This window comes from Salminus brasiliensis, chromosome 16, assembly GCF_030463535.1.
Source record: "Salminus brasiliensis chromosome 16, fSalBra1.hap2, whole genome shotgun sequence".
NCBI classification, from domain to species: Eukaryota; Metazoa; Chordata; class Actinopteri; order Characiformes; family Bryconidae; genus Salminus; species Salminus brasiliensis.
Genome location: NC_132893.1, coordinates 23,081,636 through 23,101,781, shown reverse-complemented (window position 1 = coordinate 23,101,781; position 20,146 = coordinate 23,081,636). Strand labels below are relative to the sequence as shown.

The 20,146-nt window shown below is 39.8% G+C and overlaps 1 protein-coding gene across 1 annotated transcript in view; it reads left to right on the top strand.

Moving 5' to 3' along the window:
- The window catches only part of ntm (neurotrimin), a 423,702-nt gene that overhangs the window by 285,999 nt on the left and 117,557 nt on the right, over nt 1-20,146 (top strand). Inside the window, 1 exon segment of the mRNA XM_072659079.1 lies at nt 6,731-6,821. Within this exon segment, the coding sequence (XP_072515180.1) occupies nt 6,731-6,821 (91 nt within the window).

Below are 20,146 nucleotides of genomic sequence, written 5' to 3'. Positions count from 1 at the left end.
ATCTCCTGCGGGTGCACAGGTAAATGTTCAACAGTGTGGGCAGAGAGAGCACTGTAAGTTTGCAACAAGTTTTTGTTGTGGATGTTTTCAGTTTCTCACCAGATTTCACGTTTTATTCGTCCTACAAAACAGTAGCCTCCTCTTTCTTCCAGTGTCAGTGTCTCTATGATAATGCATCTCTGAAAGCCTTACTGTGTAATGAAATTATGAAATTACAAGTTTTGTTTTTGTTTGTTTTTTTTGTTTTTTTCATTTATTATTTTCCTTCACTGTTTTCTCTGAGTATTAGTTGCAGGCAATTCCCATTCCCATCACTGGAGTGTGAAGGCTAATATGCCCAATGCTACTGCATTTTTCAAACGCTGCCCACGCAGCATTGCTGAGCGGATCGGTGCGCATAAAGAAGTGTGCTAACAGCGCAGCTCTGTCTGCTTTACCTAGCAGCCATCATGATTTCCAGCCTTACTGTCATTCTGCATATATAGCATACTGTGTATGTGTGTGTGTGTGTGTGTGTGTGTGTATATATATATATGGGCTTTGTATACATTAGGTCCAGTTACTTTCGGTTTCACACAGTATTTTTGCAAGTGCACTAAAGTACTTTTTACAATATGCCTAAATCTTGGCGTCATCACCTATGTGGTCTGAATATTCCTGTTCTTGACACTAGTTTGTTTGTAGAAGGGCGTTAGTCTGACATCGATGTGTTGTCTTTATGCCTTTACCTGATAAAATTATAAACATATTCATTTCATTACTACTTTTTTGCTAATATTATGGCATTACTACCAGCAACTTCAACTTCAGGCACAGTACAGGCACTAGTCCAATTTTGAAAAATGAACGTGCAGCAATTATATCGAAGTCGACAGATAATTTATCGGCTTCTCCTCTCTCCATGTGTTACCATGACTCATTTTTGCTGCTTTTCTGGTTCTTCTTCTTCTTCGGTTGTCTGATTGGTGGCGATAACTTGCCTCAACTTCTTGCAATTGGTACGAAAGTCTGAACCATCCAAAAAAAGCGTTTTCACACTGCAAACAAATCGGACCATGCTTCAGTTGATCCGGACAGAGACTACACTTTTATTTGGTCTGACCAAATTTTGGTTCTTTGGTTTGGACTGTGCACCCTTCACATGTGCTATTTTGTTTTGGACCAAACTGAAAAGTCTGAAAGTCCGGACTGAAAAAGACATGAAATGAATGAAAGCACCCTTAGTGTACATAATATACTTTGGAACAAAACCATGAAGCTCTGCTTTTCTTTGTTTGTTTGTTTTTTCATCACATAAAAATGGAAACTTAATGGTCAGTAGGCCAATACAAAATGGGCCTAACTTAATAAATAAAAGTTCGTTTTTTTTTTGGGGGGGGGGGGTTAAACAATGACAATAAAGATTTACGCAATTGCCAATTCTCTGGAATGATGGTGCGCCATCCAATATTTTTGATATGTGTTGGGGATAAGGTAGGGTGGGTATCATCAAACATCTTGACCTCACTAATGCTTTTGTTACTGAATATAATCAAATTGAATCAAATCCTAACAGCAATGCTCCATAATCTAGTAGAAGATAATCTAGCCTTCCATGGACAGCAGAGACAGTTACTCCAACAAAAGCAGGAGCAGTTCTTTTTTAATACCCTTGATTTCATAAGAAATAATAAATGAACAAATATCCCATTACTTTTGTCCATAAAGTGTTTTAGAGATGTAACCTGAAAGGATGAAAGGATGCACTCCAGGCCTTGTTCTTTCTTTATTTATTCACTATTCTTGTAAAGGTCCTAGTTTTCCATCAGTATGAACAACTTGCTACTTAGTTGTTTGTTGAACCCACTTCACACCAGACATGACCTCCTGATTTCACCGAAAACTCTGCTTGTCCGGACGTCAGCAGTTTGCTCCAGTAGCATGACCTCAGGATGACCTTACTGTGCTCCAAAATAAAAAAAAAAACATATTTCTATACAAAATAAACAAACAAAAATGTTTTAGTCACATATCTAGTGAATAAAATATGGTGTCTGTTTCACCCCCCATGTCATTTTCTAGTACAGTAACTGCTCCATATAGCTCATGCAGATCATGGGCTGAGCATAGGGCAGCAGATATCTGCTGGGGTCTCCAAAGTATCAGTTTAAAATATTTATATGAACCTGCACGTTCCTTACACATTTTTGAACATGCTGAACAGAAAATCATAGGGGTAAGACGAAATGTCGGACCCAACAAACATTAAATGGGAACTTCAGCCTGAGGCCACTTACTGTTTACATTCTAATACAGGTACAGGTATTTTAAGCAGATAGTAGCATTGTGTTTCACTCTTAATGTATATACACTGATCAGCCTTAAGATTTAAACCACCTGCCTGATATTGAGAAGATCTCACCTTGTGCCACCACAACATCTCTGAAGGTGGTATCTGGCACAGAGTCCTGTAAGTTGAGAGGCTTCAGTGACCCTAAGCTGTCACCAGTTTACCAGTTGTCCTTCCTTGGACCACTTTTTGCGGGTAGGTACTGATCACTGCATACCAGGTCCACCTCTTAAGACCTGCCTGATTGTTTTGGAGATGTTCTGACCCAGTCTAGTCTAGTCTAGTCATCACAACTGAACCCTTTTCAAAGTGTCTCAGATGTTTCCTTCTTCCAACACGTCATCTTCAAGAACTAACTGCCTAAAATTGATAGGTGCTATTGTGACAAGATCATTATTGTTCTTGTTCCCCTTGTTCCCTGTTATGGCTGATCAGTGTATATGTACATGTCACTGTAATGTGTTTAGAACTCAACTCATAACTCATAAGCCTTTATACCTGTTTGCAATAATGACTCTAGAGCACCAAAACCCAGGGCAGTGCTAAGGTAGGCCTATACTGGGACAGGGGGGAAAAAAAATCACACACATTTAAGGGCTATCTTGTATCATGAGAAGTAGCCAATAAAAAGTTATTTAATGATGTTTATAAAATCACAGTCAAGAAGGCCAGTAACTTCCCTAAATGTACCTTTAGTTTAAACTGAAGGAGGCTAGTAAATGTTAATGTTTTAATTGTGAAATCTATGTTCTAAAGATTTCCTGATAAGAACTGAATTGAACTCATTTGGGAGCGGGTCCATTGTGAATAATCATGTGCCTCTAAGGTCCAGAATGACAAAAGAGTGAAAGTGACATTTGGTTGTTTGTTTATTTCGTTATTCACCGATTCTCCTCAGCTAAGGTATGTTAGCCGCTGAGTTTCATTAGACCAGCATGCTTGAGATTAATACCGCTGCAGTGTCGTGAGTCATCAACAAACAAATAGTTCTCCTGGAAGCGTAGGAGGATCTCTACCATGTGCTACCTCTGCATTCTATTCCGAATTTGAGATGCTTCTGAAATAGTGGAAAATAGAGCAGAGTAACAGAATCTTTAATCATAATATGTGATTAAAAATTTTTTAACGAACTCTCTCCCACTCTTCTCCACCTACTTAAAGTTTGGGGCTGTAGCAGTCATGTTTAAGCCATGTTCGGTTCATCTCACATTGTATTTACAAGTAGTGTCAAAGTTAACACATTAACAGCGTGCTGATAACGCATTCACGTGTTACATTATGAGAACCACTATGTTCTTCCAAAGCTGAACACATGTTCCTACTTCCTAGTCTTTTCTCTTCTTCAGTGGGGTTGAAAAATTCACTTGGGGTCCTCACCTTTCCTTGCGCTGTGAGTGGCCCCTGGCGAAAAGCAGGTCTGACGAGCTTCCGAGTGGTGAGTGATGGCTGAGGGGAGCATCTTAACAGTAGTGTCGAAGCAGGACCTTTGACTGAAGCTCTGTAGCTATTTCCGAGCCTGCTGTGACATGACTGAAATACATTGAGTCATGGATTAAGTTCTTCAGACCCTTAAAAGGTTCTTCACACTCACTCTATTACACTCTATTGCAAACATGCTCCTTTATTAGGGTTGGGTGCCGTACAGGTATCGATTCAGTGAATCAGATTTCAGTGTAATGTGCTGTCAGGGCCATGGCAAGCTGAAAGTGGTCTTAAGTATGGTTACATTTTTGTAACTCGAAATATGAAGCTGGCCATGGTAGCACTTCCAACCTGAGCAAACACCTGGTCTAACACAAGATAGATCTAAAATCTGAAAAGGATACTGCATTTCATACCCTGAAAAAGCCAAGTCCCCCACAACAGCTGCTGCTAACGGTAGTAGCATGCCTGCAGCCAATGCTGAAGAAGAAAACCCATCCATGGATGGTGGACATTTAATTGAGGACAACTTCATCAAACATCGTCATTTAGTAAAAATAAAAATACATACAAATCAGCGCTCCTTTAAAACATACATTTTAATTAGCTATTATATCATATCTCTGCTTAATACAACTGAATATATAAACTGTATATATAAAAAGGACAAGAACTAGTATTGGTTCAAAAGTAAATGGTACCCAATCCTTTTCTTTATGGAACCAAAGATGGTTTTCTATGGCCTCGCTGAAGGAACCATTTGGAGACCCTTTTATTGTTATTGAGTGTAATAATTCATGGGGTTATTACCTACTGAATCTGCTAGGTCACGAGTTTTAACAGCATACACACTCTTCCACTTTGTTCGCATTTATGCTTTCTATAAAACAAGCTGTAACAATAACCCCAGGTCATAATAATCCCTGGTATTATTCTGAATTTGAAAACATGAATGAACCATCCACTGTAAATTACAATTCACTTTTCTAATAATTTGAATAAACCTTTTAAAAAAGTTCTATATAAATCTTGTTTGACTCATAACTATTGTGGAACCCTTTTTTTGAGAGCCATCTAGACAAGGTTGTCCACTTATTGCTTCAACCAGGACAAGATCAATTTTGGTTACTTTTGAAGGGGACGGCCATGAACACACCTGATAGTAATAATCTACTACTGTAGTAAAAGTCTTTCAAAGGTGCTCTATAAAATCAAGGGCATCAGTGCAGGGTTTGTTCCTCTTTTGTGGCAGTTTTATATATTATATTGGAATATTGGAATTGTCTTGCTTTGAGAATTTGGCTCCTGTCCAGAGCGACTTACAAAGTTACTCACGTTACAAAGTGTAGTGCCAGTGCAGTGTTAGGAGTCTTGCCCAGGGACTCTTATTGGTGTAGCGTGGCACAGTCACCCAGACCAGGAATTAAACCCCAATCTTCCACATGGTGTGGCAGCTCAGCGGCAGGTAGTGGTGTTATCCGTTGCGCCACAACCAGCCAGCCAATATCATGTCAAGTACTGGATGTTGGGTAACTAGTTTTGGAACACCAACAGATCCCAAAAGTAGGAGCTGTGGACTTCATCACTTTAGAAAATTCAGTTTCGACGCTGGGAGGCTTTAACTCGTAAGCCGACGGTTGGCATCAGGTTTGATGACCTTATGCTCATTCTACTGGCCATAAGTTTGACCATACCTCAGAGAAAGTGTCCTGATATCACACTACTTCTTTATGTCAGCCTAGCCTAGCCTGTATCCTTCTCCTGTTTAAAAGCAGAGCAGCTAAACTGAGTTTGCAACAAAAAAAAAAGGTGTTCAGGTGTTCTCTTTCATTTTCGGAGAACATTTCCCAGCAAACTCTTTTCTGCTGCCTGCAAGTGAACCTGCTTGTAAGAATGTGTGACCATGTGTTTATGTAATTGTAGGGACCAACTGTTTATATGATGATGGTGGGACTCTGTAAGGGGGTCTTTTAAAAGGGAGGCCTTTTCATTTAAACCTTTAGACATCATGTCCTTCCAGCTGAGACCTGACCAGTCATCAAACTAACCTTGTCTGTACTGGTTACTTTTGAAGGAGACGGCCATGAGCACACCTGATAGTAATAGTCTACTAGTGTAGTAATGGCCACATGGGCGTTAAAACTAACCTTCTGGGTATCCTTTTTTTTTTGCTTTTTTTTGCAGGAAAATATAATGCGAGTAAAACTACTCACTTTTATACAAATGCAGCAGGCAGGCATACAGAGGTGGTCAGTGGTGGATTAGTAGATTGCAGTATTAGCTAAAAGCTAGATTAGCTACTGCAGGGAAAAGTGAGAGGACATGCCTCACAGAGACGTGGTTATGAGCGCGCGCGCGCGCGCCTGTGTGTGAACGCGCAGCCTCCCTCGATCACGTTTCGCCCAGCCTGCTCCGCTGCTCGCGCCCTCCGCCTCAACTTTAACTAGGCAAAGTTCGCGCACAGTGGCAGCGATAGCGGGGGTTTCGCCCAGGTCAGACAACACAAGGATATCGCCGAGGAGCCGCACGGGGTTTTACCTTCTTTTTTTTGTTGTTGTTTTTTTTTTTTTTTTTTTTTTTTTTTTTACAATGCTGAACACCAGCCTCCTCTAATCAGAAGAGAGAGAGAGAGAGAGAGAGAGAGAGAGAGAGAGAGAGAGAGAAAGAGAGACGCTTCAGCGTATCTAACTCTCAGGGACGGGTGGGGGGATTTTTCCTCTACCTGGATTAAGCGCTGGACTAAAATGGCTAACTGACTCACTTTCCTCGGCGCCTCGGCTGCTCGAGTGGTTACGGAGGAAGACGCTCGGAGTCTCGGAGAGAGAGAGAAAGCGAGAGTGTGTGAGAAAGAGGGAGAGAGAGAGAGAGAGGGAGAGAGGGAGCGAGCGAGGGAGACGCGGGAGCTGAAGATGGAAGTGTGTGGCTGCTGGAAACGCTCGCTGCTGCTCTGTCTCAGGCTGCTGTTTGTTGTCCCCGCAGGTCTGCCCGTCCGGAGCCAGGGGGACTCTCAGTCTGACAACAAAGTGATGGACAATATCACCGTCCGGCAAGGAGAGACAGTGTTCCTCAGGTAGGAGCTTTGTTTTGAGTGGTGACTGTGCTCTGTTTACAGGGAGAAACGCTCTATAGGCTACTTATAGGAGTGCTTACAGCAGCCAGGCATCGTCCAGCTCTGGTCTAATCATGTTTAAATGAATGAATGTAAGTGTCGTTATTTAATTACGTTAAATGCTCGCTCAAACGGACGCAGGCGTTCACACAGGCTGACCTGTTAGCCAGAGAGTGACCGATCATGCCAGAGGCTGCTTTAGAGTTTTTAGAGGAACTGGATTAGAACAGGTGATGGTTGTAGAAGTGAGCCAGCTGGGCGTCCAGACATCCTATTTATTTTGAGTCTGGTTTCAGAGATGTTGGAGCATTCAGTCTTATCTCATGACAGCAGTGGAACCTTTTTTGGTTCTATATAGAACCTTTTTGTTTAAAGGGTTCCTTAAAAATTCATATACACTGGCATGAAAAAGGTTTGGGCACCCAGGTCAGAATTTCTGTTATTGTGAATAATTCAGTGAGTAGAAGATGAACTGATCTCCAAAAGACATCAAGTTAAAGATGAAACACTTGAAGTCAACATTTTAAGCAAACATCTATGTGTATTATTTTTAGCTTTAAAAAGAGCCCCATGCAAAAGTTTTGGCACCACAAGAGATTTAAACTCTTAGATAACTTTGAGCAAGACCTTAGACCTTAATTATCTTATTTCTATGGCTTATCTTATATGGCTCGTTCTCAATCATCTATAGCCAACAATCAGCAGCCATGGATTCCTCCATGGAAAGAAAATGCACGAAGCCAAAATAGGATGTAGCCATATCCTCGGTTTGCAATGTATTGAAGAAGTGACAGGTCAAGGTCAAGTTGAGGTCTGGAAGATCAAGAAAACTTTCTGGGTGAACTGCTTGTAGGATTGCTCAAAAGGTAAACCAACTTCTGTATTTAACCGCGGAAGACTCTGGAGTGGCGGTGCACTACTCTACTGTGCAGCGACACCTGCACATAAATAACCGGAATTAGAAGAAAACCAGTCCCGCAATCTTAACACCAAATTCAGCGTCTGAAGTTTTCAAAGGACATCTAAACAATCCTGACACATTGGACACAAACAGGACATGTGACTTGATTATGTTAACAAAAATAACTTCTTTGGCCAAAGGTAGTTTTGAATGCCCAAAACTTTTGCATGCCACTGTTACGAGAGGTTTTCCATCATAGACAAGAACCTTTGAGTTGCCATGATTTTATATAGAGAACCCTATGGAAACATTACTTTTACTAAAGAAAGTTTGAACCCATTTTGTATAGTTTTATTATTATTGATAATAATACATTATATATAATACATTATATATATATATATATATATATATATATATATATATATATATATATATATATATATATATATATATATAAATATTTGTACATTATTGAATATACATTTTGTAATGATGTTATGTATTTTTCTGATGATCTGAAAAGTTACTGTCTTGGAAATGGAAGGTTCTTCTGGGTCAGCAGTGTTGTGGCTCTAGCTTATATATGGTTGCTATCCAAAGAAAACCACACATTTCTATCCGTTTTAAGGTTTCTCAGTGGTTTAAACCCTATAGCTGTTCTGTACACTGTGTAGCTAACTCTGGGTAAATAGACCAACAGACATGCTCTAAATCACTTGGAATAAACTCTTATTCTGCATTCACTTCTTATTTTTACCTTCTCCTGTAAAGTTACCATTTTGAAGACCATGTTTTTCATTGGACAGCGATGATGTGCTTTCTGTTTTGGTGCAGATCATTAATCATTTGTGAGTTCACAGGCCTGCATGCAGCTTTTATGGTGAAAAAGAAAATCTTGATTTTGTTTCTGCTAGATGTTTTGATTGGTCTGGTCCAGTTCTGCGTGTGTCATTCTCATAGTTGAAATACTTTAGAACCTCTACATTAACAATTAAAACCAGCCTAAGAGTATTTTGTGTGACCTTTATGTGATGTTGAGGCTTTCCCCAGTGAGTCGTATCTGTTCTCTCCTTGTCAATAAGGAGCATTGTACAGCATTAGCCTACGTCAGGGTCTTAGCATCATGACTCACTGGATTAGGTCACTTTAGATGCAGGTGTACCGTGTGGCTGTAACCCATCGATTGACATGAAGTTCTCATTATGTGCCCACTGAAGTTCCCACTGAATTGCAGCAAATGCATGAAGATTCCTGCTCTCTCTTTCTTACCCCTCTCTCTCTCTCTCTCTCTCTCTCTCTCTCTCTCTCTCTCTCTCTCTTTCATTTGTAGTTTTATTTAGATAGCAATTTTCCATAAGCTATAAACTGCCCCTGTATTGCTGTCAGTATTGCCGTAGACAATTAATTCCCCAACGATTCTACTTAAATAGGCCAGGTTCTACTGTAGAGTGCCTTAATTTGCTATTCATTGCAAATGCATTGGCTTTACATTCCTGTTTGTCCAATATTGTAGTTGTCAGATGGATAATCATTGGCAGTTTTTGCAGAAAAGAAAGAAAGAAATAAAAAGAGAGAGAAACACAGGTTTAGACTTTGGAGAGATGATCGCTTCAGTCTAAATGTTTGTCTTGTACATCGGAATTTCCCAATAGCATCGCTGTGTCAAATAAAATAAGTCCATCTCAGCCCATCGTGCATCTCCATGTCAGACCACAATCCTTCATGGTAATGTAAAATGTGGAACTAGGCCCTGAGCTTGCTACTGATATTATTTTTCATCCCGAAGCTTGATAAATGTCAGCGTGGGTGCTGAAGTGCATTCTGTTGTGTACAGTAAGTCATTCTGAAGGGCCGTGACTTATTATTTTTATGACAAATCATAATTAAGGGTTGTGGCTGTCAAAAGCGGCTGCGCACAATAATGTACCCTTTCATCTCTACCTTAAAGCAAAGTGCGGCGACTCTCTGAGTTATGAGATTCCATGCTCCGTGCCCATAGGCCTACAAGGATATTATAGACTTAACAATCTTAACAATTAATGGAGAAATATAATTAAATTTTCATAGCTATTTCCCTTGCAAAGTGGATTAATTGCAGAACGATTTCAAAGTGCAGTGGATCAAATTAAACTTTAAAGTCGGAGGAAGAGCCTTTTACCTTCGCGGGGCCAAATGAGCCGTACTCGCGGAAAAACACAGGTTATGCTGTGTGTCAGCGAAAAGATGGCTATTTGTACCGAGCGAGAAACTCTGAATTATTCAGTACGTTGTCTCAAAACCTCTCTTCACCTCTGGTGCACTGACTCATCTCCACAGTCAAGTTCTCTGGTAAAGCTGGACGCAGCGTTTTGAAGCTTTCTTCAGTGAGAAACGAAGCCAACGAAATCTGCACGCGATGACTCTGCAGTTCTGTAAATAATTAAGAAAACAAGCATGAAGTAGTCCCGCAGTGTGAGATTCAGGGTAATCGTGTGATTTGGACAGTATCATCCTGTCAGGCAGCCAGCTAGATCAAACCTGTTCTCGTTTATCAGCTGTGAGAGCTGAAATGGGCGTGATTTATTGGGTTGTTGCTTGTGTACTTGGCGGCGGCTGCTAGGAACCACACTGTAAGCCTAGGGCTTTCTGTGCAGGCCCTTTGCTGGCAATTTCCTCCTGAGGTCAGCCTTCTGCGTCTCCACATCAAATGAAAACTGGTGAAAAACAGCTTAGCATCTGATGGCCTAGCAGATATTTAAAGAGTAGAGAAACAAGCAGCATGCTCTGCTGTGATGTCGCTGTTTCTAGAGAATACAACTTGTGATTTGTTACGGGAGATTCCTTAACATGCTTTGCCTTCTGCTTGATTTCATCTCCTTCCAGTCACTTGTCCCTCCCATGTTGACACCTAATATATCTGCTGTCCTTATCAGTGAATTCCAAAGCCAGTGGACTAAATCAAATCCCTGCAATTTCCTTCAAGCTCCTTCGGAGTTTACCTTCAAGCTCTAGAAACCTCTGCATGTCTGTATAATGTCAACCGCAACTCGTAGATGCGCTTAAAATAACAGACAATTCTATAATTGATATCTGGAAATGCTTAAAACAAACAGGAGAATATAGTTGTCTAAGCTCATATTCAAGTAAAAGTATTATTACTTTAATTAAATAATGAAAAACAGCTGCTTCTAAGTAAATTAAGAAGCAGCTAATTAAATTAAGTCGAGGAGGTTCAGCAGGTTGACTCAAGCTCAGATAAGGATGCAAACAGCAGATGAATTTAATAGGTATCTGATTCAGTGTACAGACACAAGTACTAAGACATATACGACCAAATATAGCCTACATCTAATACTGCACTAGCAACAGCTCATTAACTTCAAAAATGGAACTATTAGTCTCTAATATTTGGCTCTCAAAGCCAAATTCTTTAAATTCTATTGCTCTGTACCTATAGGCCCACCAGGATATTACAGATTTAAATCAGTCTCAACAACTGATAGAGAAATCAACGATCAGCCATACCATCAGCACAGGTGAAGTAAAAAACTTTGATCATCATTGATCATCTACAGTGGCACCTGTCAAGGGATGGATGTATTAGGCAGCATGTGTCTTGATCTTGAAGGTCACAGTCAGATCTTAAAGGTGATGAGTTAAAAAGCAGGGGAAAAAAAGCCAGCATAAGGATTTGAGACACTTTTAACAATAGCAATAGCATACTGTGATGGCTAGATGACTGGGTCAGAGCATCTCCAAAGTGACAGGCAGGTTGTCTGGGGTGTTCATGGTATGCTGTGGTCAGGACCTACCAGCAACAGGGTCACTAAGTCCAGCTTACAGGACTTAAAGGATCTGCTGCTACCGTCTTGGTGCCAGATTCCACAGAACTACTTCAGAGGAGCATGCCTCCAATGGTCAGATCTGTTGTGGCAGCACAAGGTGGACCTACTCAATATTAGGGCTGTTCTGTGTGTAATTGAATATAGAAAAATGTACATTTTACAGGAGGTTTGACTGACTCTGGTGGCGAATCCAGGGAGGTTCAGAAGCTTCAACATCACCACAGAACAGTACAAATTCTGGAAGACACCAAATCCTACTTGTTAAGATTTTTTTCTTAGAATGAACTCTGAAGCCTTCTCTGCCCAGCAATAGAGGACATGCAGCTGTGGTCTGACGTTTACATACACTTGTCTTGTACATGAATGTCATGGCAGTACTGGGCTTTCAGTGATTTATGTGATTTATTTTCTGTGATTTGAATGAAAAAAAAACAATAATTTGCACAGGTTTGAATATTTTTCCCTAAATAAATACAGGTCAAATTATATCAAAATATATGATCTAAAAACAGGTCTAATACATACAGGGTCAAAGATTTACATACAGCACAGCTAATATTTGGTTAAATGTCATTGGGCAAGTTGCATCTTGACCAGATGCTTTTGGAAGCCACCAACAAGCATCTGGCAGGAAATCTGGTTGGAAATGGGCCCACTTTTCTTGGCTGAATTGGTAGAGTTAAATTAAATGTGTTGATTTCTTGGCACAGACCCGACCTTTAAACACAGTCCAGAAGTCTTTGATAGGGTTAAGATCAGGACAACGACATTTGCTCTGTGTTTAGAGTCATTGTCCTAATTTAAACTCCATCTCTTTTTTGCAATGTACCAGTTCCACCAGCAGCAGAACAGACCCAGACACGATTCTACCACCACCATTCTGTACACTGTTGGTACATTGTTCTTGGGGCTGAATACATCATTGTAGCTAAACAACTCAATCATTGTCTCATCTGACCATAGAACATTCCCCTTGAAGGCCTTTTCTTTGTCCATGTGGTCAGCTGCAAACTTTTTTTCAAGTTCAAAGGTGTCCATTTTGGAGCAGGGGCAGTTTGGGTGTTCTTCCCGACCATGGCAAGGTGGCAACATGGCTTTATTTTGCAATTATGAACTGAAGGTCTTGGAATCTGGAGTTGTTCACAAATAGCTCCAAGACACGGTCCTGACTTGTAAATCTATGACCATCCTGCCCAGATCCGCACTGAGCTCCTTGGACTTTTTTAATGTGTGCACATGACTACAGCTACCAGCTGTAGTCAATCATGATCACTATCAGGAAGTTAGGAGACCTTAGCCATGGCAAGAAACTGAAAATACTAAAACCTGTGCACCAAATTCTTGTATTTTTCCTTTTATTAAAAATGTCTGTTATACATTTATTCTGCCATAGAAAGACATCACTAAAAACATTGAAATGGAATTGATTTCCATTAAAAGTGTATGTAAACGTCTGACCACAACTGTTTAACATTGTAGTAAACATAAATTAGCCCATATGACAGACAATTATTATTATACAAGTCTGTGAATACATGTGAACGCATCATTGGTTCAATATTATACACGCTATATGGACAAAATGATTGGGGCAACTGCTCATTCATTATTTCTTCTGAACTCAAGGGTATTCACAATGAGTGTATTCTGCACTTGTTGGAGTAACCGTCTCTACTGTCCAGGGAAGGCTTCCTACTAGATGTTGGAGAATTTGGACGTGATTGCATTCGGCAGCAAGAGCAGTAGTGTGGCCAGGATGTTGGATGATCACCACTTCATCCCCAACTCATCCCAGAAGTATTGGATGGAGCACAATCATTCCAAAGAACACAGTTTCACTGCTCCACAGCTCAGTGGAGCCTGGCATTAGGCATGGTGTCAATAGATTGCTCCAGAGAGTGCTATTCTATTGGCAGTAATTCTCTACAGGGACTAGACCAGCTCTATGTGTGCATTCATACATTAGTGTCAGCAATAGGTGCAACTTAAAAGCGAGTTTGGATCATTTCTGTTTGTCCATTCATCATAAACCTTTATAAGACATATACCTAATGAAATCAGCATATGGCAAAAAAAAAAAAAAAAAAAATTTAAATGCCTTGGTCATCATACTATTATTATTTACACCAATCCGCCCATAATTACATATGTGGAGTTATGACACAATAACATTTTGAGAGAAGGACCACGCCTTATCCTCTTCCTCCTGTCCCTCAAGTCCCTTATATACCTCCTGTTCTCAGTTCAACTCTGCGTCAAACAAACATTGCACCCACCTCCACCTTCTCCCCTCTTTTTCTTCCATCCCTCACCACACCAACAGGGGGCAGCTTCTAACGCAGACCACAGTAAAGCCGAGCCGGACTCCAGGCCAAAAATATTCTGTGAGTCCATCCTCCCGCTTTATCTTAAGGCGTGGTCTGTAAATAAAAAACAAACAGGTTACTCCTTTTACAGATGTGGGCCAGTGTAGCATTAGGAGTCTTACCCAAGGAACTTTATTGGTGTAGCGCAGCATAGTCACCCACATGGGGTAGCAGCTCACCAGCAGGTAATGGTGTTATCCATGGTGCCATGCCAACCACAATATGCATTGGGTTATTGTGCAGACAGTTAGTTTGTGTGTGTGTGTGTGTTTGATCTGATGATTCTCTGAAGCCATGTGTTAATGAGTGACTGTTTTCAGCAAGGCTGTGATACATCCACTTAGTGCAGAGAGCTGAGTGGGGTTCATCAGTCTGCTGTTGAATAATCTGACACTGAAGATCTATTGGGATGATCATTGTGTTGTTTCACAGTACGATGGTGAGAGAGCAAGCGAGAGCGAGAGAGAGAGAGTTTCTCAATAGACTATTCAAGTGTTGAAAAAACAGGAAGAAAAAAACGCCCAGCTGATAAGATTGAGAGGGCGCTAATTTGATTTTGCAGAAAGCTGTTCAGATTTATCTGTCTAATTCCTCCCCCTCTCTCTCTCTCTCTCTCTCCCTCTCTCTCTCTCTCCCACACACACATACAGCCCTCTTACCTTATGTCTGACTGGAGCCTAATAACTTTAGCCATCAGCGCAGGACTAGGCCAGACGTAGACAGGATAGTACCTTTACAATGAATGGCCAGGCGGGTGATTCATGCTCTCCGGGTTAATCTGAATCCGGGTGTTTCCGAATTAATCTCCATTACTACAATGGAAACATACTCTGACTTGATTTATTTTTGGCAGCGGCAGCAGCGGCGAGCTGGCCGTTTGCTCCCGCAAGGAGATGAAAGGGCAGCAGCACATCTGTTCTGGGGGGTATTAGGGACAGCTGCTCGTCAGAGTCCAGTGTCACAGGCTAATGGCACTGGGGCTCCTCTGGCCTCACACCAAACACCCAAACGCAGCTTCTTTCCGGATGTCTGCAGCTGCCCGCTTCAAAACATAGCCATGGCAGAATCATTAACACAGGGGGTTATTAATGACAGAGAAAGAAAGAGAGACAGACGTCATGCTGAATACTTTAATGTATGACATAATGTATTATCTCGCCAGGGTAGGAAATAAGCATTGCTTTGAAATGGGCAGTTTTTTTGCCAGCTCACTTTTTTTTTTATTATCACACAACAGCCCTTTGCAAAATACACATTTTCATTTTTATCTTAGCCTGAGTAGTTGAAGTCAGATGATGTCATTTTTAAAAAGCACGGTTTTTAATATCTGTCTATGCTGTTATTTTGGGGTGTCTTTGCCCTCCTTCTCATGTTTTAATGTTAAATATGGGATTTTCACTACTGGGCATTTGTGATGCTTAATCTTACTCATTGGAGCTTAAAACAGTTAGTCACCGTGTATGATGAGATGCTTTACCACACCCCACTCAGCCTAATTTAGCTGCAGCCTTCTCCCTCTCAGCTCCCCAGCACACTTTATAGAACGGATTTCCTGTTAACAAACATTTGGAAACATGGCCGGTCACTGCATTGTAACGTTAGTGAATTGGTGTAATCAGTGTTTTGCACTGTTTGTAAATTCTTGTTGATGCAGTAATAAAATACAGTTTGTTTGTTTTTCATCTTTTATGATTTCTGACGATGGGATGCGATCTGCTCTGAATATTGAACATTTTACATCAAATTACCGTTCCTCTACTTGCAGCATAACCAGCAAGCTCTTTTTGTTGAAGGGTGGGGGGTTATCTGTAAACAAGTACCATATTGAGCACCACAAGAACTCCCATATCTCATAACACACTTCATATTTCAACCAGTGGCCGTTCTTCTGTGTGTATATATATATACACACACACACACACACACACAGTGTTAATGCTACAAATATTTAACATAGCTGCCGCTGCTTCAGAATTGTAGTCAGATAAGAGTGGTGGTCGATCACTGCTGAAAGAAATCCTTGAGGAAACACTGATATATATATATATATATATACACACACACACACACAGAGGTGAAAGTATAACAGCAAGTTATATATCAGCAAGTAGATTCAGAACCAGAATCAGTTTCTATGTCTATTAATACCTAAACTACCAATATTGCTTCCTTTGTTGTTGGATGCGCTGTAGAGCTTATTCAGAGTGCGGATTGGATCAGTCAACCCTTATTTTGTAACATTAGGTACTGTAAACCACAACTGATGTGTCACTTATATTCCTATTTCTGGAATTTCTTGTTCAGTGTCATTGTTTTGCCTCATGCCAAAGTTTATGTTTGCTCTGACATCTATTTTGGGAATTACAGCTTTAGACAGAAAAAAAGAAAAATGGGGATTAAAAAAGAATCAGGTAATAATATAATGTGTTTTAATTTGTTTTGTTTTTTTTTTTGTTTATTTCACAAAACAAATGTTTAACAAATATATTCTGTGCTTGAATATCTCACCTCACAAGAAATAAAGAGGAAAAAGAACATTTTCAAAATATTGTTTAAGGATAATGTCAGTGTATAATGTAACCATGAAACCATGAAATTTTTGACTAGGTTGTCTCGCCGTGAAAATGTAAAACCGCAACATCCCTATTGGAGCTCTTTTCCGAAGTGCTTTTGCATCCTGAGTTCATCCTCCAAACCACATGCTAACATCACTTCAAACCACAGTCAAGCCATAACTCTTCCATCTCGCTCCTTTAATTGGCCCCTGTCTTAAGAAACCCATCCCCAGCCTGCTGATAGTCTTATTGTCACGCTGCTGAAATCACATGTTTCTCATACCCATTACTTCCATTCTGAGAGTGGAGGAGACTTGCTCTATCAAAACAAAAATATAGCATGCCAAATCACATAAAGCTGAAATTGCCAGTCTTGACAGGGAAGAGCGAGGCAGTGTGCTGGCTCTGGTCTGGGCTCCATTGTCCCCAGCATATGCTCTGAAATCAGCTTGGCCTACATTCATAACCGAGGCTTTTGTTTATGAAAATAATCTAGCGTCTCTCGTGGATTAGAAGAGGAAAAAGGGCTTTCACCAAACCCGCGTTTCAAAGTGGCGGCGTACGCAAATGTTTCTCCATTCACCAAATGTGGAATAATTCTGTTAGGGTGTGCATAATTGAAAAGTATGGACCAGCTTGTTTTTGGCCTGGACAAATTTAATGGGATCACTTGTCTGGTGATATGCATTTACAGAATAAGTAAAATTACACCATTCAAACTGTCCACCAGTCACAGATTAGTAAGCATACATTGTTAATATTGTCATTTAATTTGTAACATTGTTATTATTTCACTTAACCAAGAGAATTAATACAATGATACCAAAACTGTACTGTGAAACAAATACAAAACAACAAAAATAAACATATTTAAATAGTTACCTGAATAATAATAATAAAAAAACTATATTATATTAAAAAAATATATATATTTCATATAAATATGGTAGAACATGAATGTGGTACATTAGAAAACAGTATTAAACAGTTTAGTGGTATTAAACAAAATAAAAAAACTTAAATACAGATCATTTGAACACACAGTTTATTAGATTGAACAGGGAGATATTTATATTATATTAATTTAATCTAAACTCTCAAACATTTTTTATTAATATCTTAAAATGAAATCTTATGGGAGCTTATCATTCATTGCATCTTAATAGGCTTGGGTAATAATTGAATGTTATGATATTTAATATTATCTTGATATTATTATGCATCTTATTCGTGATGGGACAAAATATGTTTAATAAAAACCTACTAGTTACTGATTTAAAGTATTCAACACCACAGACTCATTCAAACACATGCCATAAGTTCCCCAAAAACTGAGGCAGCCATAACTGTAGTCATAATTCTGCAAAAAAAAATTAACTATTATTAACCAGACTGTTATGAAGTTTAGTCAACTTCTTGTTGCAATTTTTCGTTCCACTTTAAACGGATCATTAGTTGTATGAGTGCCAGAATATGTTTTAAAGTAGAATAAGAACAGTAGCCAGCTGGCTAATACCAGGCTAAAGATGCTTTACGTCTAAGCAGTAGTAGTTTCATTTTGCCACATCAGCTTAGTATGAATATCAAAGTTTCTCACTCACAATATCAGTGATGGTGCCCAAATTCACACCACATCTACATGCTCCACTTCATTTTTTAAAGCATAAACGCCTCAGAATTCGCCAGCCTGCTGAAAGTGTGACACAGAGGCTGCTGTTAGCCTCGGCTCACAGCCTCCATCAACACAGCAGGAGCTAGACAGGTAGACAAGGCCCGGACCTCTGTAGTTTCATAAGGTTTTTTTGTCACGTACCTCCAGTCATGAGAATCAACGTGCCAAAAATAGTTGAGAGAAATCAGTAAAGCTACCGATAACCACTATAAGTGTGAATGCTATTTAAAAAAAATTGTTGCTACACTTGATGTTTTCTCCCTAGTGGCCTTAAATGACAGACAGAAGCGGCTTGTGCACTGATGGAGCCCCCTGCTTTTACTTGTACTGAAAAAAACCCCAGAATTTACATGATGTTGTCACAGATTTAAATTATTGTTATATACCATATATATTTATACATTTTATTATCCCCATTTCCCCGTCCATGTAAACTCCCCCTATCACTAGCAGTGCCCCCAACACTAGGAGGAGGAAGACTAGCCCTTGTGTCCTTCGATACATATGAAGCCACCTTCTCTTTTTAAACCGCTGCTGATGCAGCACCACAAGGTAGCCAGCGCGCTCGGAGGAAAGCATGGCTCCACAGGTCCTAAACGTTAGCTAACAGACGCCTGTGTTGACCAACATCAAACTAGGAGTAATGTAGGGAGTGTTCCATCAACCCACCCCTGAGAGAGCAAGGCCAATTGTGCTCTCTCTGACTCAGGCTGCTGATGGCAAGCAGCATGACCTGGGATTCAAACCAGCAATCCATATTGAATAAAATATATATTTTTATATATATATTTGATGTAATAAACTTGATTATTCAAAAGTCAGTAGTACATTGATTGCAAAGCGAATTACTTGACAGTTATTTTAAGTGAAGCCGGTTTTTAGTACCTTTAAACAGCAGTGTACAAATGCATACACACTGCTAGCCTGCTAACAAAGCCCACTGAAATTCCCATAGATGTGTTAGCAGAAGTTGATATTATTGTAGCTACAAATATTATAAACAAATTCTGCAATATAATTCATATTATTGTGAGATACCTGTTTTATCATTATCCTCATAAATTGTTAGTCCACTGGTAAGTACACTTTTTTTTTTAATATACCATGGCGACCATTAGTACTTAAAGAACACTGGCTAGCTGGCTAATATTTCATTAACTCTGTTTATTGGGATATAGTGCAGCCTTTTGTAATGAAAAAATCATTAACCCCTGACACTAGTAGTCATGATATCATGATACAAATCTGGTATTGTAAAAATGTATTGAATTGAAATTTTTCCATAATTCACACCCCTAAATGATACTCAGATTATTTACAAAGTGAATATTTGTGCAATATACATGGCTGTATTGTGATACATAGCCAAGAGAAATTAGTGAAACTGCCAAAACCTATTGACTGGCTAAAAACAGCATTCTCAAAATATGATTCTCCGAAATGTTTACAATAGCAATGGTGTAACAAAGCATTTTTCTTCCAGTAAGAAGATGATAGACTCAAATTTCTATACATTTTTGACCAGATTTCATTTAGATGTTTATTTTTGGAATTTTGTGAAGCCTCTCCTCCTAATCTAAAGGCCTATAAATACAGCCCCTACCTTGGTCATGTGCCTACGACAAGCCTGCACAACCCTCTACCACCCCATCACCTCCCTTTTAACCCTGTCATCCATCATTCCTGGCTCCACATATCGGAGAGGGGACTGGTCTCCTACCACAAAGCAGAAGCCACCAGAACTGAAGTTTTCCCTCCTCTCTTACAGTCTTCTCCCAAATCATGGTAAACTGAAGGCATGTCCCAAACTGCTGGCAGATTACTGGATTACTAACCCGATGAAAATGGCAAACCTAGTTCTAATGAGCACGTCTGTACCAACCAGATCAAATTGGCTGCCGCAGTGTGATTCACCTCTACGTCTTGCAACATCTTCCTTTTGTTATCATTGTTAAGGGTATCCCA